The sequence below is a fragment of the Dendrobates tinctorius genome, unplaced genomic scaffold (assembly GCF_039654945.1).
Source record: "Dendrobates tinctorius isolate UK_male_01 unplaced genomic scaffold, ASM3965494v1 ptg000164l, whole genome shotgun sequence".
In the NCBI taxonomy this organism is placed as follows: domain Eukaryota; kingdom Metazoa; phylum Chordata; class Amphibia; order Anura; family Dendrobatidae; genus Dendrobates; species Dendrobates tinctorius.
Window position 1 is genome coordinate 3,648,301 of NW_027361831.1, and position 20,985 is coordinate 3,669,285.

General features: G+C 42.1%; 1 protein-coding gene across 1 annotated transcript; it reads left to right on the top strand.

Moving 5' to 3' along the window:
- The first annotated feature begins 1,051 nt into the window (after positions 1-1,051).
- Positions 1,052-6,968, top strand: LOC141052900 (uncharacterized). Its single transcript, XM_073550218.1, has 6 exons — positions 1,052-1,474; positions 1,604-1,783; positions 1,862-1,985; positions 2,069-2,166; positions 2,363-2,453; positions 4,842-6,968. Exons 1-6 carry the CDS (start codon positions 1,292-1,294, stop codon positions 6,341-6,343), a joined length of 2,178 nt encoding a protein of 725 aa, XP_073406319.1. The 5' UTR covers positions 1,052-1,291; the 3' UTR covers positions 6,344-6,968.
- The last annotated feature ends 14,017 nt before the right edge of the window (positions 6,969-20,985 follow it).

A 20,985-nucleotide genomic window follows, 5' to 3' on the forward strand; every position in this document is an offset into this window, starting at 1 on the left:
CAAACTAGTGACAGAAAGTAAATTACTTATTGTCATAATTCTGCAGCCCATATATGTTCTGAGATTGTGGAAAGCCCGGACAACCCCTTTAAGGCAATTAAATATATAATTTAACCTTGGGCTGCTCTTTTATCTCGATCCACGAATACACACGTCCGTGTTCTCGGTTTTAACATTACATGCTACCAGGGCTGGTTTCTAGCTCAATATAAACCCATTATTGGACTAGACTTATATCTAATGAGGAATTGGTGGGGCAGTCCTACCAGGCTGGCAGAGCTCTGTTTCACTGGTGCTATTGAAAGGGACCTCTTAGCCTGTCAGGGTTGTGAGCGACTGTGGTGCCAAGTCAGCAGCTGCATGGGCCACCTTCTCTCACTCCCCGTGCCTCCCTGGGCCCGTGTAGACAGGGGATGTCTGTGTAAAACTGTGCCAAACTAACCTTAGATGTTCCCAAGTGGTGCAGAACGTCACGTTGATGCAAGTAAGGAGATTGTACCACGTGTTCCTTCCGACATAATAGTGAAGTCAGGCAGGGTAGAGAGGTGCGGGTTTATCAGAAATATAATTATATGTTTTGCGGACTCAATGATGAAAAACATACCTTTGTGCTAAGGAAATCCCATAAAAAAATCATACAAGCCATGAGGACTGTTTGAGTAAGGGGTGAGTGGGTATTCGAGCTGCTTTTGCTATATTACGTTGTACCATTTTTGTAAAACCTATTTATACTGTATCATGTGTCATATCTCTGATGGTTGATTCTAATCAGGGTGCTCGTACCACAACCTACTTAACATTTTCCAGTTTACAAAACATTTTTACCACATATCAACCACAACCTGATTTGAATTCTTCCACAGAATGACAAGATATGATACATTTTTGGGTGTATAGCAGTTTTTCTGTCTAGTTACCAGTTGCTCTTCCCTAATTATGTACCCTGTATGATTTGTAGTGGTTTGTGCAACAGTATTTTACATATCTCAATACCCCCTAACACCACCCCAGGCACTTGCCCACATTTGCATGCTTTGTTCAAACAGTCCAAGTGGATTGTATGCTTTATTCATGGCATATCCTTAGTGCAAAGGAATATGTTTTTCATCAGTGATTCCATTCCTGTTATTTAGCACACAGTTGACAGGTGTGTGCAGTGCCGTTTGTTCCTTGATGTGGACTTCCCTCTCCTCGTATATTTTCTACTCTTCCTGGACCACGGGTGTTTGATTTATCCTCATTATATGTTTACCCCTATCATCAGTAGTTGCATTATTGCACAGGATTCTTTATGATGTTACATCGGCCTCATCTTCTTCCCATTCAGTTTCCAGCAATTTCGGCTCCTCTCAGTAGAGATCTATATAAAATAATTTTCCTGATTCATCTGTCAAGGATGGATAGAGAGAGGGACAAGCTGGTGGAGAAGATATTACACCTCACCCTAGAGATTCTCTTCCAGCTTACTGGAGAGGTGAGAGATTCTGATGATGTCACATTACATCATTCTTATCTATGGGAATAACAGATGGACAGAACTGGAGAGGTGAGGACTCTGGAAATGTCTGTAGTGAGATTTATTAATGCATCTCTCCATAACCAGGATTACACAGTGGTGAAAAAGACCTCTAGGGAGCGCTGTCAGGCCCCTGTGTCTGAGGGATGGGGAAAACCCCTGAGTCCAGTTATGGGGCCTCCACCTCACCCCTTGGTGCATGAGGACATCAATGACCAGAAGATCCTAGAACTCGCCTATAAGATCATTGATCTGCTGAATGGAGAGGTGACACTGCTGGGAATGCTGTGAAATTATACAGTACCGAAGGGATCAGGAGGATGACGGTATCATTGTATATGTCAGGTTCCTATAAGGTGTCAGGATGTCGCCATCTATTTCTTCATGGAGGAGTGGGAGTATTTAGAACGACACAAAGATTTGTACAAGGACGTCATGGTAGAGGTTCCCCAGCCACTCGCATCACCAGGTAATAGACAGGGCTAAATATACACGGCCTATAATTATCTGTATGTAAAGAATGAATTCAGTCATTGTATGTGTTTCCTCCAGATCTATCCAGTAAGAGGACAACACCAGAGAGATGTCCCCGTCCTCTTCTCCCACAGGACTGTAAACAAGAAGATCCCAATGTTCCTCAGGATCATCAGGTAGATGGAGAGAAGGTGACATGAGATCTCCCCTATGATGTGTAGACGGCTGTGAAGGTCTTGTGCTCAGTCTTGTTATCCACCAGTATTATATGTTTTATACTTGTGTAATGAGAATGGTGGAGATGGCAGGATTAGAGCTGATCATAGATGTGACTTCTCCATCTGTCTGTGACTTTTACAATATTTGTTTCAGGGTGAAGATCTGACCCATATTAATACTACAGAGACATATGCGAGGAGTGATGAGTGGTGTAAAGAAGAGATTCTTAGAGATATCTGCACAGGTGAGTAGTAACCACTAAATGCAGAGATCACAGATTCTTCTTAGTCATTGTCTGACTCTTTTCTTTCAACTTTATTTAGAAAAATTATTTTTAAAATGATACAACATCAATTAGGACGTCTCAGACAACATTGCAATATGAAATAGGGGGTGATGTATGAAGAGACCCATACGCGTTTCGAACAAAAAAGTTCTTGAACACTGGTTCAAAGCTGAAAGAAAAGACTTTTATCAACACCCTGCCAGTAGTGAAAAAATTGTCTTCCTGTGCTGTGTGCTAAAGCTAACTGGATGGAGTAGAGTAGTTGTAGTAGTGATCTGTGGTTTGCTGTCGTACGTGTGTGTTTATCTCCTGGTCCCTGTTTCCGTTTAGTTTATTCCTCACTGTCCCTATCCTCCTCTCTTTTGTTGGTTAGTGCTTTTGTATCATAGAGGTTTTTTGTGCACTGTTTACTTTACATATCTGTTGTATACCTCATGGGGTGGGAGAGGGGACAGACCAGAGTTTAACAAGAATGGACAGCATGTGACTTAAATATGAGTGTCTGAGCAAAGGGTCTGATTACTTATGACCATGTGATATTTCGGTTTTTCTTTTTTAATAATTTTGCAAAAATTTCTACATTTCTGTTTTTTTGCAGTCAAGATGGGGTGCAGAGTGTACATTAATGAGAAAAAAAGAACTTTTTTGAATTTACCAAATGACTGCAATGAAACAGAGTGAAATATTTAATCCCTTCACGACATGTGTCGTACATGTACTGCGCAAGTCGTGTCTCTCCCTTTTGATGTGGGTTCCAGCGCTGAGCCAACATCTTTCCCGGCACATATCAGCTGTTCTGAACAGCTGACGTGCCCCTAACAGCTGTGGGTGGAATCGCGATCCACCCACGGCTCTTAACTAGTGATGAGAGAGTATACTCGTTGCTTGAGTTTTCTCGAGCATGCTCGCGTGTCCTCCGAGTATTTTGGCGTGCTCGGAGATTTAGTTTGTGTTGACGCAGCTGCATGATTTGTGGATGCTGGAGAGGCTGAATACATGTGAGAAATGCCTGTTTGTTAGACAGCCTGAATACATGTGGGGATTCCCTATTAGCCGTAAATCATACAGCTACTTTGACAAAAACTAAATCTCCGAGCACGCCAAATACTCGGAGGTCACCCGAGCATGCTCGGGAAAACCCGAGCAATGAGTATACTCGCTCATTACTACTCTAACCTGTTAAATGCCACTGTCAGTCTCTGTCAGCGGCATTTAATGTGATCGCGCCGGAATTGCGTCATTAATCCCACCCATCGGTGCCGTGTCACATGACAGCGGGTTACCGATGGGTTGGTATGACAACCCGGGGTCTGCAGCAGATCCCTGTGGTTGTCATTGCCGGGTTGCTGTGAGCGCCACCCAGTGGTCGGTGCTCATGGCAAGTAAGCATTTCTGCTAAACACAGGCGATCTGATGATCGCCTGTGTGTAGCAGAGGTGATTGGATTATTGCAGCGTCTAGTCTCCCATGGAGACTATTGAAGCAAGTGAAAAGTAAAAAAAAAGTTTTAAAAAATATAAAAGTTCAAATCGCCCCATTCAAAATAAAACAACAAAAAATTTAAAATAGACATATTTGTGTCGCCACGTTCCGAATTGCCCAATATATGAAGATATAAAAAGAATCCGATCGGTAAATGGTGTAGCGAAAAAAGTCAAAACGCAAGAATTATGTTTTTTTGGTCGCCGCAACTTTGCATTAAAATGCAATAATGAGCAATCAAAAGATTGTATCTACACAAAAATGGTATGATTAAAAATGTCAGCTCGGCATGCAGAAAATAAGCCCTCAACCAGCCCCAGGTTATGAAAAATGGAGACGCTACAGGTCTCGGAATATTATGCAATTTTTTTTAACAAACTTTGGGGTTTTTTTTCACCACTTAAATAAAAAAGAACTTAGACATGTTTGGTGTCTGTGAACTTGTAATGACCTGGATAATCATAATAGCAGGTCAGTTTTAGCATTTAGTGAACATGGTTAAAAAAAAAAAACTTGTGGAATTGCACTTTTTTTTGCAATTTCACGGCACTTGGATTTTTTTCCGTTTTTCCAGTACACCATATGGTAAAACCAATGGTGTCGTTCAAAAGTACAACTTGTCCAGCAAAAAACAAGCCCTCACATGGCCTTATTGATGGAAAAATAAAAAAGTTATGGCTCTGGGAAGCAATGGAGCGAAAAATGTAAATGCAAAAATGAAAATGGGCTGCGGCGCAAAGAGGTTAAAGGGGTCTGAATACTTTCCGTACTCACTGTAATTTGCAGTTTCTTTGGGTATTTTAGACCTGTTATAAAAATGTAAAAAATCATAATTTATTTAAAAATAATCTTTATTCTTGGCAGATGACTTTACCAGGAGATCAGAGGGGGAATTGGCATCTTCAATTTTTAAATCAGATGACTTTGAAATCAATCAAGATATAACGGACGTCTGTGCCACTATTCCAGATATACCATCATCCTTTCACAGCAAAGATCTATCATTTGATCCTTTTAAACAAATCATATCTTCTGATTCATTAGAGACTATTAAGAAAAATAAAAGTCACACAAGAGGAGATAAATATCAAAGTGATCTGATGGCAAACAAGTCATTTTCAAGTCTAGAATATGAAAAACGTTTTTCCCTCAAAACGTCTCTTGTTATACATCCAAAAATTCACATAGCGGAGAAAAAAAATTCTTCAGAGTGTGGAAAATATTTTAACCAGAAATTAGAGCATGTTATACAAAAAAGAGTTCATGCAGAAAGGAAGCCATATTTGTGTTCAGAATGTGGGAAATGCTTTGCAGCCAAATCAAATCTTGTTACACATCAGAGAACTCACACAGGGGAGAAGCCATTTTCATGTTCAGAATGTGAGAAATGTTTTGCATATAAATCAATTCTTGTTACACATAAGAGAACTCACACAGGAGAGAAGCCGTTTTCTTGTTTAGAATGTGAAAAACGTTTCGCTAAGAAATCAAATCTTGTTAAACATCAGAGAACTCACACAGGGGAGAAGCCATTTGCATGTTCAAAATGTGGTAAATGTTTTTCAGATGAATCAAATTTTTATAAACATCAGAGAACTCACACAGGAGAGAAGCCATATTCATGCTCAGAATGTGGGAAATGTTTCGCACTTCAATTATATCTTGTTTCACATCAGAGAAGTCACATAGAGAGTAAGCCATATTCCTGTACAGAATGTGGTAAATGTTTTGCATATAAATCACATTTTTTTACACATCAGAGAACTCACACAGGGGAGAAGCCATTTTCTTGTTTAGAATGTGAAAAACGTTTTGCTAAGAAATCAAGTCTTGTTAAACATCAGAGAACTCACACAGAGGAGAAGCCATTTGCATGTTCAAAATGTGGTAAATGTTTTTCAGATGAATCAAATTTTTATAAACATCAGAGAAGTCACATAGAGAATAAGCCATATTCCTGTACAGAATGTGGTAAATGTTTTGCATATAAATCACATTTTTTTACACATCAGAGAAGTCACACAGGGGAGAAGCCATTTTCATGTTTAGAATGTGGGAAATGTTTTGCTAAGAAATCAAATCTTGTTAAACATCAGAGAACTCACACAGGAGAAAAGCCATTTGCATGTTTAGAATGTGGGAAATGTTTTTCAGATGAATCAAATTTTATTAGACATCAGAGAACTCACACAGGAGAGAAGCCATTTTCATGTTCAGAATGTGGGAAATATTTTGCAGATAAATCATATCTTGCTTCACATCAGAGAAGGCACATAGAGAATAAGCCATATTCATGTTCAAAATGTTTAAAATGCTTTGCATGTAAATCGAGTCTTGTTAGACATCAGAGAACTCACACAGGGTAGAAACCATTTTTATGCTTAAATTGTGGGAAATATTTTACCAATAAAAGTAATCTTATTAAACAACACATTTTTCACAAAAGGAGAAGTCCTTCTCATACCTAGAAGGTGGGAAATATTTTACTCAAAAAATATATTTTGTCGACCAGATGTAAATTAATAATTCATATATTTTGGACAAACTGTACAAGAACACACATAACAAAGAGTCAAATTAATGACAACTAAGTATCAAGTAATCAAGAAAGCAAGTTAGGACTCAAATTTTAATTATTAATTTACATCTGTTATCTAAAATTTAAATTAAATGCAATATTCCATGTGCATTGAATATTTCTCAATATATTTATTTATTCACTATGTGGACAAGAGTATTATAACCCTTAAACCTCCCAAAAATACCCAACCTTTCCTCCTCCCTCTTCTTCCTAACTCGGCGATCTGCCATTCATCAATCTCTTTCAATCCACAATCTCCGTGTGTGACCAAACATCTTTAACTTTTCTATCTCACAATAATAACCATGTTCATACTGCAAATTACTATTTACAGATACGATTCATTCCTTCTTCATTGGAACTTGTGGTGTGATCCATTTGAAATAAAATAAAATGTTTCTTTCTCTCCATCTCCCTCATCTCATTTTTTAATGTTGGGGTAAGATTATCTATTCAGACATTTCTGTACAGAAATGTTAGGGCTACAGCAACATCGCATACAATTATGTGCAAAATAATAGCAGTGTATTTAAAACGCCTGCAAAAAAGGTCAATCCTCATAATTGCATTTATTTCCACAAAACACAAAGGCAGATGGAGCTGAACATTCAATTCCAAATGAAAATATGAGCAAAATATCCATTTTTTTAAACTGAAAAAGAAGAAAAAGTTATAATAGACAGCTCAAAAAATTAGTGGCAATAATCAACCAATCTGTCCAAAAAAAAAAAAGTAGTGTCTGCATTTTCATTTACAAACTGGAATATTCAAATTTTGTTTCCTGACTTCACATTTCTGTTAATCGTTGATGCAATATTTAGCTGTGTAACCTTTATAGAAACTGTTTTATATCTGTGTGGCATGGAGTCAACTAACGTCTGACACCTGCAACCTGACTGGACTACTTAACACAGGTTTTTTTTGCATTCTTCAGTTTTATATCAACAATAGCATTTTTAATGTCCCTCCACAAATTCTATGGAGATTGGGCTGGCCACTTCTTAAAGCAAATCTGTCAGCAGGATTTTGCTAAGTAAACTACAGGAATTGTCATGTGGACGTTGTTGCACTGATTGAAACGATACCTGAGTTGAAGAAATCCGTCTTGTGGTTCTTGTGTAATGGTTGTGTGAAGTTTTCAGTTAATAAGTCTTATCTTGGTGCTCTAGGCCAGAGAAACCCAGAAGAGACCTTCCCACAGGCCGTGCCAAAGCACAAACATGTTCCTCATGAGAGAGAAAGATGGTTTGTGCTTCACAAAAAAAAATGGAGTCTCTGACCAAACCTTCCTAGTATGATTATACAATTGTATTAACGTTACTCCATAAAATCCTGTTTTCTGCATAAAAGGTGTGTCTGACTTGAATATATTGACGAAAATATCAATGAGGGGGAGGTTAGATTTCTCCTAAAGGGAAAGGGGAGGGCAGGCAGAGCTGGTCAGAGACTGTCCACACCCCCTGATCTCAGATTTTACGGAAAAAGTTGCTATCAAGGGGCTGGCTGTTACTGGAATCCAGGAGCAGACCGTTCCCCCTGATCTGATGCATGATGTCCCAGAATGGACAGTGAGCACAATATAGCACCTTCAACATGACTGAATAGCAGATACAGTCAGTATTAGAAACAGCGCTATGCATATCAGTTCTATAGCTTATTATGGTTTAAATGTTGGCTTTTGCTGCAAGGTAATAGAGCTATGGGTTTGGAAGTGCCAGTCCTCCATCATCCTTAGCCCTTTGTAAAACTTCTAGTTTTAGACTCTGGTGACCTCTGCTCCAAGTCAGATCTGTGAAGTACACATTTATATATAGATATCTATATTGTTGTTTGCACTCGGTGTGAGCACTAAACATCAGTGAAGGACATTCTAACGGATCAACTGGCATAGGACCGGCTTATGCCAGTGTATTGTCAGCTTGGAAAGCTTTACAAACCAACCTATCTGGTGCCACGTGGTGCAGAAATTGACTTTTTATTGGTATGCAAATTCGGCTCGTTAGTGCACAGGTGGAGTGAGTGCAGTCCTCGGCAATTCTTACCTTCTCCCCACAAGCAGTGCCCTCCGCTTCTTTATTGACCGTGAAGAACAGAAGTGAATTCTAACAGGTCTTTCAGGTGAACTTGCAGCAGCCTGTCTCTAGTTCCTCCATCTTCATCCCCTCTCCACTGCCGTATATGAGCAGCGTCGTAATCTCCTTCCTCAGTAATGTAAAAATGTCTGCACTCAAGTTACATATTACCTGTGAATTGAAGGCAAATGATCAGTCTCATAGGAGGAAAAAAAATCTGATTTCTGTGATAAGATACAGTACAAAGTTTATTTTCTTTGCTTGTACTTTTCATATACGAGAATAAAACTGCTTAGATGCCTGTTATGATTGAGTCACCGAGGAGGAAAAAACAAAACACAAGCTCAGCCCAGAAAATCAGAGAGGTTGGAAACTAGCGGATTGCAGACCCCTAATCCTATCACACAACTAGCAGTAGCCGTGGAGTGTTCCTACAGTGATCCTAGACACCTCGTCACAGCTGGAGATCTAAATAAGCCTAAAGAGCGAAAAGGGAAAAACTGACTGCCCCAGAGCAGACCCCAAAGCAATAGGCAGCCCCCAACATATAATGACGGTGAAGCAAGATGAAAACACTAACACAGATAGAAAGATAGGTTGAGCAAACGATGGGGCTCAAGCTAACTAAAAAGGACAGGACAGAAAAGCTGCTGTCTGCAATCCGAGAAAACCCTGCTAAAAATATTACCAACACAACTGATAAGCAAAAAGGACCCTGAAGTCACTAGACTTCAAACCCTATATCAGCACTCAGAATATTCTGAAAGCAGAGCAAAAGAGAACACTGATCAAGGAAAAAGAATCCAGCACACACCCAGCCGGGGATGGCTGAACTCAGAAAACAAGGTAAACAAAACCAAAACTAATAAGTTCAATAGCAGAGCAAAAACTTATCTTTGGGAAGCAGGAATCAGACTGGTCTCCAAGATTCCATCAGAGAAATCACCAGCCACTCAGAAGGGCGTCGGCTGCCTTGTATCCAGTCTGAAGTTCCCGTTACCCAGTCACAATCCACCTGATCAGGTGTTTGGTTTCTTTCATCCAAATCAGCCTCACTACCTTCCTTCACCAGAAGAGGGAGATCCTCGGACACAAAAGGTGAATGAACAGATGCGCTCACAACAGATGCCACTGTCTTTTCTCATCGCTGCATCTAAGTGGTTTTCCATCTTTTATTATTTATAGTCTGCCAGAGTATGCTCCCAAAATCATGAGCAGCACATATTCATCTAGTTATCCTGACGCTACTTCTCCGTAACGTTGACTGGGTCTTTTAACCCCTTCACCTCCAAGGGTGGTTTGCACGTTCATGAGTGGGCCAATTTTTACAATTCTGACCACTGTCCCTTTATGAGGTAATAACTCTGAAACGCTTCCATGGATCCTGGTGATTCTGACATTGTTTTCTCGTGACATATTGTACTTCATGTTAGTGGTAAAATTTCATTCATATAACTTGAGTTTATTTCTGAAAAAAATGGAAATTTGGCGAAAATGTTGAAAATTTCGCAATTTTCCAACTTTGAATTTTTATGCCCTTAAATCACAGAGATACGGCACACAAAAAAACTTAATAAGTAACATTTCCCACATGTTTACTTTACATCAACACAATTTAGGAACCAAAATTTTTTTTTGTTAGGAAGTTATAAGGGTTAAAAGTTGACCAGCGATTTCTCATTTTTACACCATTTTATTTTTACGGACCACATCACATTTGAAGCCACTTTGAGGGGTCTATATGATAGAAAATACCCAAAAGTGACACCATTCTAAAAACTGCACCCCTCAAGGTGCTCAAAACCACATTCAAGAGTTTATTAACCCTTCCGGTGCTTCACAGGATTTTTTTTGAATATTTTTAAAAAAAAATTAACATTTAACTTTTTGTCACAAAAAAAATAATTCAGGTTCAATTTTTTTTATTTTACCAAGGGTAAAAGGAGAAATTGGACTGGAAAAGTTATTGTGCAATTTGTTCTGAGTACGCTGATACCTGATATGTGGTGGGGAACCACTGTTTCGGCGCATGGCAGAGCTCAGAAGGGAAGGAGCGCCATTTGACTTTTTCAATGCAAAATTGGCTGGATTCTGATCGGACGCCATGTCATGTTTGGAGAGCCCCTGATGTACCTGAACAGTGGAAACCCCCCACAAGTTACCCCATTTTGGAAACTAGACCCCCCAAGGAACTTATCTAGATATGTGATGAGAACTTTGAACCCCCAAGGGCTTCACAGAAGTTTGTAACGTACAGCGGTACAATTAAAAAATCATATTTTTTCCACAAAAATGATCTTTTCACCCCCAATTTTTATTTTCCCAAGGGTAACAGGACCCTAAAAGTTATTGTGCAATTTGTCCTGAGTACGCTGATACCCCACATATGGGGGTAAACCACTATTTGGGCGCATGGCAGAGCTCGGAAGGGAAACAGCGTCATTTGACTTTTTTGGCTGGAATTGAGATCGGACACCATGTCGCGTTTGGAAAGCCCCTGATGTACCTAAACAGTGGAATCCCCCCACAAGTGACCCCATTTTGGAAACTAGACCCCCTAAGGAACTTATCTAGATGTGTGGTGAGCACTTTGAACTCCCCCAGTACTTCACAGAAGTTTATAACGCCTGGGCGTGAAAATAAAAAAATCTTATTTTTTCCACAAACATGATCATTTAGTCCCCAATTTTTTTATTTTCCCAAGGGTACCAGGAGAAAATGGACCCCAAAGGTTGTTGTCCAATTTGTCCTGAGTTCCCTGATACTCCATATGTGGGAGAAAACTACTGTATGGGCCCACGTCGGGGCTCGGAAGGGAAGTAGTGACATTTTGGAATGCAGACTTTGATGGAATGGTCTGCGGGTGTCATGTTGCCTTTGGAGAGCCCCTAATGTACCTAAACAGTGGAAACTCCCCGCAAGTGACCCCATTTTGGAAACGACCCCCCACGGAACTTATCTAGATGTATGGTGAGCACTTTGAACCCCCAAGGGCTTCGCAGAAGTTTATAACGCCCGGGCGTGAAAATAAAAAAAAATCATATTTTTTTTCCCACAAAAATGATATTTTTGCCCCCAATTTTTTATTTTCCTAAGGGCAACAGGAGAAATAGCACCCCAAAAGTTGTTTTGCAATTTGTCCTGAGTAGGCTGATACCCCATATGTGAGGGTAAAACACTGTTTGGGCGCATGGCAGAGCTTGGAAGGAAAGGAGCACCATTTGACTTTTTCAACGCAGAATTGGCTGGAATTGAGATCAGACTCCATGTTGCATTTGGAGAGCACCTGATGTGCCCAAACAGTGGAAACTCCCCAATTCTAACTCCAACCCTAACCCCAACACACCCCTAACCCTAATCTCAGCCCTAACCCTAGCCCCAACCCTAGCACTAACCCTAGCTGTAACCCTAGCCCTAACCCTAATGGGAAAATGGAAATAAATACATTTTCTTTTAATTTTATTATTTTTCCCTAACTAAGGGGGTGATAACGGGGGGTTTGATTTACTATTTATGGCGGTTTTTATTTTTGGCAGCTGTCACACGCTAAAAGACGCTTTTTATTGTAAAAATAGTTTTTGCATCACCACATATTGAGAGCTATAATTTTTACGTATTTTGACCCACTGAGTCATGTGAGGTCTTATTTTTTGCGGGACGAGTTGACGTTTTTATTGGTATCATGTTCGGGCACGTGACATTTTTGATTGCTTTTTATTCCGATTTTTGGGACACAGAATGAACAAAAACCAGCATTTCATGAATTTCTTTTGGGGGTGTGCGTTTACACCGTTCCGCGTGCGGTAAAATTGATAAAGTGGTTTTATTCTTCGGGTCAGTACGGTTACAGCGATACCTCATTTAGGTCGTTTTTTTATGTTTTGTCGCTTTTATGCAATAAAAACAATTTTATATAAAAATAATTATTTTTGCATCGCTTTATTCTGCGAGCTATAACTTTATTTTTTTGCTGATGATGCTGTATGGCGGCTCGTTTTTTGCGGGACAAGATGACGTTTTCAGCGGTACCATGGATATTTATATGCATCTTTTTGATCGCGCGTTATTGCACTTTTTGTTCGGCGGTATAATAAATCATTATTTTTTGCTTCGTTTTTTAATTTTAATTTTTTAAGGGGCTCTCTAAAAGGGTTTACTAGGTTTATAGGGCAGGTCGTTACGGACGTGGCAATACCAAATATGTGTACTTTTATTGTTTTTCTTTTGTTTTTTTTTATTTCCAAAAATGAATTTATTAGGGGATTTTTATTATTTTTTTAATTTATTTAGCGATTTTTTTTTAAAATTATTTTTACACCTTTTTTTTTTTTAACTTTATTAGGTTGTCCCAGGGGGGACATCACTGTCCTGTGACAGATCGCTGATCTGTCACATCACAGATCACTGTGAGAGGTAAGCAATCTGTCACAGGCAGTGCAGAAGGCTTCCTCATGCCTGCGCTTTGCAGGCACTGAGGAAGCCAGCTCCCTGCAGGCCCCCGAAGGTCCCCGTCGCCATCTTGGATCTGGGGGCTTGCAGGGAAAGAGCCCCCTGCAGCAGCTGTGGGGGGCTCAGGGAAGCACGGAGGGAGCCCCCTCCCTGCCGATGCTTCCCTTTAACCCCGGTACACCGTGATCGTGTTTGATCGCGGTGTGCAAGGGGTTAACGTGTCGGGGGCGGTCCGTGACCACCCCTGACACATAGTGCCGGGTGTCAGCTGTGATAATCAGCTGACACCTGGCCGTGATCAGCGGCGCTCACCATGTGGGCGCCGCTTATCGTGCTAGACGTACTATCCCGTCCATAGGCATAGGGGCCCGGGTCCCATGGACAGGATAGTACGTCTGATGTCAGAAAGGGGTTAAAAGTGTGTTCTCTTCTGGCGTTTTCAGCATATGACTGCTGCAGACAATCAATACCCACAGCAGTAAAAATCAGAGCTACAGAATATGGTAGGGAATCATGGCTTCAATCCGTATTGAAAGGAGAGCAAACGGATCAAGTCTAATTTTGACAATGGTATTTTTAAAAAGCTTATATTTAAGCAATGGAACAGTTTGTGAGGTGATAAAACGTTAGGGGAGAAGCTACCAGAAAGACCTAAATTTGTATTTAGGAAATAATATTGGCATTTTGTGTGCTCCATCTTTAAAAAATTATTAAAGAAAAAAACTACGTTCAGTTTGAAGGTCAACAATAACTATGGTTTATTCTCCGTTCCGTAGGTGATGTGCCGATAACTCAAGATTAGGGATCTCACTAGGGAGTTTTATAATAGTGAAGGAAGGAAGGTGTTTACATTAACATGTACGGGTAATTTACAGCAGGGGTGGAGAATCTGTTTTTCTGCCAATGACCATTTTGCTATTTATACCATCCTTCAGGGGCCATATAAATTGATCGCTAACTCTGCCTATAAAGTACGTCCTGACAGTGGCTCTGGTGTGGGGACATAATCTTTCATTGCATGTGCCTCATTCAGCAGTGAACGCTGCGTGCGCATGCTCACAGAGGAAGAAGCAATTAAAGGGCAGGTCCAAGCACTGCGGTCCCTTGGAATCTGTCTGGGAGCCCAATAAAAGGTCATAGAAGGCCATAAATGGCCCACGGGCCTGATGTTCTCCACCACTAATGTACAGGATAAAATGTCCATGTAATAAGGTATATATAATGTGTACTAAACACGCATTACACAAACTGATTGAGGAGAAAATGAATTATATTTGTAAGAAGGCAGACCATCGAAGCGCAATGTGATGAAGCAGAAGAGTCTAATTATGGGATCAGCGGTACAGACAATACAATCTTTTAACAGCACTGGAGAGGAGGTTATTAGATAAAAACTATGCCTCGTGTTCAAAGCATGTGGATTATTTAATTGGATACCTCACAACCCTACTCAATGTAGACAAAACGGAACTTATTATCTTTCCTCCATCTCACATATCTTCCCTACCTGATCTATTTATTATGGTAAACGGCATCACGCTCTCTCCCGCACCTGAAATCCACTGCCTCGGAGTAACTCTCGACTCTGCGCTGTCCTTCAAACCACACGTCCAAACTCTTGCCACCTCCTGTCGCCTCCAACTCAAAAATATTTCCAGAATCCGTCCCTTCCTCAGCCCTCAATCTACTAAAACTCTTGTACATGCCCTCATCATCTCCCGCCTTGACTACTGCAACACTCTCCTCTGTCGCCTCCCTGCTATCTCTCTTGCACCACTCCAGTCTGTCCTCAACTCTGCTGCCCGATTAATCCACCTCTCTCCTCTGCAAATCCCTCCATTGGCTCCCAATTCACCAACGAATCCAGTTCAAACTACTAACACTGACCTACAAAGCCATCCACAACCTGTCCCCTCCCTATATCTCTGAACTAATCTCCCAAAATCTGCCCTCACATAATCTTCGATCCTCCCAAGACCTCCTACTCTCCTCCACACTTATTCGCTCCTCACACAACCACCTCCAAGATTTCTCCCGAATATCCCCCATCCTCTGGAATTCCATGCCTCAACACGTCCGATTATCCACCACCCTCGGATCCTTCAAATGGAACCTGAAAACCCATCTTTTCAGGAAAGCTTAGACTGCAATAACCATTCTGTCGCCTCACCACCGCCTGAGTTGCCGCCTCATCATCACCAGAGCTGCTGCACCCCCGACCGTCTGTCTCTTCCCCACTATCCGGTAGAATGTAACTCCGCAAGGACAGGGTCCTCTCCCCTCTGTACCAGTCTGTCATTGTAAATTTGTTTACTGTTAACGATAACTATAACTTTTTATGTAACCCCCTTCTCATGTACAGCACCATGGAATTAATGGTGCTATATAAATAAATAATAATTATAATAACCCCATGGTCTAAATAAAGAAATAGGATTGTTTGCATTTGGTTAAAGTTGGGTTGTATTTAGATTTCGTATAGAAATATGATACTGAGAAAAGGAAAAAGGATTTCTCACCATACATAGGCAATGAAACCTGCTTTTATCTTGATGTGTGCCATTCCAATTTTGCAGACAGACAAAAAAAAAACATAGTGAAAAAAGGAGGGGAGCAATGGCACATCCACGTTGAATAAAAAAATCCTCAAACTATTGCATATTCATCAATTAAAATCCACACTGATTTCAATAAACCACTCATTTTTGATGAGTTTCTAGCTGCAGTGGTAGTCATACAGTATACAAAAATGTGTGTGAAAACTAACTTTTAAAAGAAAATCATTGCTGAAACGTGAAACCCATCTCTTAATTATGCAAATTTGTAAACGAGATAAAAATAGGTAAATGTGCACAATTATTATAAAACCTACCTGTCACGGGTTTACCGCTACACAGAGGGGCCAGAAGACCTTGTCTGATTTCACGTACCCCTGCACTAATTAGAAGGACTTCACCATCATATGAAGGAGTGCAGGTTTCTGCTAACTGTGCAGGGGTTAATCTGTTCAGTTGAGCACACCTGGAGCTTCCCTGCTTTGATGGTCTTAGCTGTTTAGTGTTGGCCACTCCTCTCTGTTATATATACTCTCCTCTGGCTGGCAATCAGGAATTGCCAGTGATATTTTCATACTACTTGGTTTTGGATTTGGAGGTGTTGGTTGTTTGAGGAGGCGTTTGGAGTGTTGTTCAGAAGACTGGTTGCTTTGTGATTTGTCTGTGTGCATATAGTCACCTCCTATTTGTTTTTTCCTTCCTTTACTTCCCAGTGTTCCACTGTGTTGTTTGTGAGTGCATATCTGTATGATTACGTATGCGTCAATGAATACTCAGCTTCCTTTTGCCGTAGTGGGGAGTATGGAGGAAGTTAGGATTAGAAACAAAATGGTAAAGGTTCGGCAATATCCATTGGTACTGTGCAAGTGAAAATGAAGTCACTATGATTTTGTAAAGTTGCGTAAGATGTTGACTTGCCCCAATATGGAGGACAGACCCACAGCAAGCAATTAGGAGTTAAATCACCACTGCACGTTCGAGTAAGCCAGTAAGCCAGTAAGTTTGCAAAAATATATGAATCGAAACGTCAAGAGTTCTTGGAGAAACTGCAGCGAAAGGAGGAATAGATGAGACAGACCTTTGTGGAAAGAGTGAGAGTAAGGCTAGTTTCACATTAGCGTTTACAGCCGCAGCGTCGGGATGCGCATGGCTGCCGGTAGCTCCGCCTACGGACGCATGACGCTGCATGCGTCCTGCGTCCCCTATCTTTAGCACTGGGGACACAAGCCATGCGCAGTATGCGTTTGGCGGCACATGTGTCCTTTTGACGCTGGGCCGAGCGCACCAAATTGCAACCTGTTGCGTTTGGCGCTGGTCAGCGCAGCGTCAAAAGGACGCATGCGCCGCCAAACGCATACTGCGCACGGCCTGCGTCCCCAGTGCTAAAGATAGGGGACACATGCAGCTTCATGCGTCCATAGGCGGCGCTACTGGCGGAGGCGCGGCAGGGGGCGGGGCTTAGCGGCGGCCATGCGCAGCCCGACGCTGCGGCCGTAAGCGCTAATGTGAAACTAGCCTAAAGGAGTCTGTAAAGGCAGAGGGAGAGCTTCAGAACAGATTTGAGTAGCTGAAGAGACTCCATCGCCATGTATGAACAAGTCTAGAGGACAAAAGAAAAGAATTGCAGGAAGAAATTAGTGCATAAAAACATAAAGCAGTATCAGAGCTCCTACAAGGACAAGCATTTGTAACAGTTTCGAACACCAGCCTGGAAAAATATCACAAAACGTTCATGTGATCAGATGAAGCTGATATGATATGACATAAGCATTCGCTTTTCATTCTTTACCTACAAAGCGAATTCTCACCAGCCCCGATACCTGGTAACCTTTTTGTTAAACCATTGGGCTGCTTCGACTTGTGAAGCTCAATCAAAGGAAAAAACAAGACTGCTGGGTCGCAGCTTTGTTACAAGCCTAATATCATCAATAGGGATATTCACAGAAAACAACCTTATGAACTCCTCAAAATAAAGTGAACAACCCAAAAGATCTAATCAAATATAAGTTTATTGAATCATATTATTAAAAATTAAACAAAAAAATTTCCAAATGTGTGCTGATGTAAAGTAGACATGTGTGAAATGTTATTTATTAACTATTTTGTGTGACATATTTCTCTGTTTAAGGCTGGTTTCACATTAGCGTTTTTGTCCCGCAGCGCATCGTGCGCTATCAGTCGCATACTCCATGCGCCCCCCTATGTTTAATATGGCGGGCCCATGGTCTAGAGCTTGCGCTCATTCGTCTGCCTTTTCATGCGCATGCACTTTTTCCAGGTGTGCGCCTAGATGCGCTCGACACAACATGCTGCATTTTTTGTTCCGCCCAAAGGCGTCAAAAAAATGCAGGCGTTCACTGTGCGCATGAAGTGCGCCAAAATAAAGCATTACAGTCTATGGGAGTGCATGGCATGTGCATGTACATGTGCACGCCTGCGCTTTTTAATGCATGCGTTTTTTTAATAAACTTGTCTAGACACTGCTTAATCCACACCCTAAACAAAGAAACATTGTTTGGGGGGTAGTGTAGATAAAAGCCAGCCTGGAAGAGAGAAGCAGCCAGAAAACTTTTATGAGAAGACCTTTGGAGACTTGCAGCTATGTGAGTATTAAACCTAATGTCTGCCTGTCCTTTTTTCTCAATTTATTATGTACTAATGTCTCTTTTTTATTGCAGCATGTCTTCTGGAGAGGAATACAGATTGGCCCAAGCAGAGCGTGAAGTGAGTATCTTCCTTTCCTACAGTTTGGGTAAGTATTCGCATCTACACATGTGGCAAATTAATTTTTGCTCTTTTTCAGACCTCATCGTCCACGGTTTCTGAGGAGGAACAGCAGGAGCAGCCAGTCCAAGTGCAGGCGGGGAGACGGCCTGTAAGTATAGACTGTGATTATACTCTTTTTTTTTATTTCTCTGACTTTTTTCTGGCCTGTTTTTCATCTTCAATCTTGCTTCTTTTCTGTATTTTTTTCTATCTTTTTCATTTCCAAATCTTTCCAACATAAATGTTTTTTTTTCTTTTCTAGGCTCTACAACAGGATGAAGAGCTCGCCCTGGACAAAGATGCCCTCAGCCAGTCAGTCCAGGAGCGAGTCCCGTTGTGGGACAGCCGTGATCCACTGCACGCGGACAAGGTGGTGACCCGTCAGCTCTGGAATGAGGTGGCCGCAGCGCTGATGAATGACTGGGACAACACATCACCTCGGGTCCGCAAGGATTTTCATAAGTATTTAAATGCTATGTGATGTGGCACTGACCTGATGATGATTATGTTGCTGTATACTGATGGGGGGTGCTGTATACTGATGATGGTGCTGTATACTGTTGATGAGGGGTGCTGTATACTGATGATGAGGCTGTATACTGTTGATGGGGGTGCTGTATACTGTTGATGGGGGTGCTGTATACTGATGATGGGGCTGTATACTGTTGATGGGGTGCTGTATATTGATGATGGTGCTGTATACTGTTGGGGGGTGCTGTATACTGATGATGGTGCTGTATACTGATGATGGGGCTGTATACTGTTGATAGGGGGTGCTGTATAGTGATGATAGGGCTGTAAACTGTTGATGGGGGGTGCTGTATACTGATCATGGGGCTGTGTTATCAAATTTTGTTTTTTGCTTTTTCAACAGTGAACAAAGTCAGAACCCGTTGGCGCTCGATGAAGGACTGCTTCAACAGGGATGTATGTCAGGAGAGTAGGGTTCCCAGTGGTGCTGTGACAAGGACCTCCCCAAATTACTGCTACCATCGGGCATTGGCCTTAAGACCGGTCCTTGCCACCAGAGAGTAAATACTGGGGCGGTGGCGGCTGCGGGCGGCAATGGACAAACCGCAGCCGCGGATGGGAGAGGAGCGGCAATGGCTGTGAGCAGCAGCGGGCACGCCGCAGCCGTGAGCTGGAGTGAGGCGGCAACGGCCGCGGGTGGCGGGCTGGAGAGAGGCGGCAACGGCCGCAGGCTGGAATGAAGCGGCGGTCTTCTGTCGGTCGGCGCCGTCTCCCTGCGGTCCACCGAAAGTCTCCCTCCTGTCGCTGTCCTCCTCTCGTTACTGCTAGAGGTTCTGGCGCCCGCACGGTCTCCTGCTCCTCTCCTGTTCTGCTGACACACTCTGACTGGCGTCCTCCGCTCCTTTTATATAGGCTCCTCCCCCAACCATCCTGGAAGTCTCAGCGGTCCATTCCCTAACTCTGCTCCCCGGAAACAGACCCTCTAGGAACCTAAATGACGGTCCCCTTGGTTCCGGCCCGGACACTCGGTGGAGGCCCCTCCTCCTACACTCCCCCATCCTGTATGCTCACCAGTCCTCAGGCGAGGGTGTTATGATTGGGTCACCGAGGAGGAAAGCAAGACCAAGCTAAGCCACAGAAAACCAGAGAGGTTGGTAACTAAGCGGATTGCAGACCCCTGATCCTATCCACACAACTAGCAGTAGCCGTGGAGCGTACCTACGATGATTCTAGACGCCTCGACACAGCCGTAGAACTAAATAAGCCTAAAGCAAGAAAGGGGAAATCTAAACTGCCCCAGAGCAGACCCCAAAGTAATAGATAGCCCCCAAACATATATTGTCAGTGAGACAAGATGAAAACACAAACGCAGGTAGGAAAATAGGCTGAGCAAACGATGGGGCCCACACTAACTAGAAAGGACAGGAGAAAAAGACACTGTCTGCAATCACGCAAAAAAACCCTGCAAAAAATGTCCAACACGTCTGATAGAAAAATACTGAAGTCACTAGACTTCGCCCACTATATCAGCACTCTGGCTTATCCTGAAAGCAGAGCAAAAAGAGGCCAATCTAATAAGGGACAAAAACAAACTGGCACAAGCAGTAACGTAAGGATGGAAATTCAACACAGTCCCAGCCGGGGCTGGCTGACCACACAAAACTGAATAGACAAAACCAATCAAATGTGAACAATAGCAAAAGAACACTTAGCTTGAGTGTTATGATGAGTCACCGAAGGAGGAAAAAACAAAATACCAGCTAAGTCCAGAAAAACCAGAGAGGTTGGCAGCTATCGGATTGCAGACCCCTGAACCTTATCCACAACAACTAGCAGGAGCCGTGGGGGGTTCCTACGGTGCCCTAGACCCCTCGATCACAGCCGGAGAGCTACATAGCCTAAAGACAGAAAGGGGGAAAAACTAAACTGCCCCAGAGCAGACCCCAAAGCAATAGGCAGCCCCCAACATATAATGACGGTGAAGCAAGATGAAAACACTAACACAGATAGAAAGATAGGTGGAGCAAATGATGGGGCCCAAGCTAACTACATAGGACAGGATAGGAAAGCTGCTGTCTGCCATCCGCAAAAACCCTATCAAAATGAGCCAACCG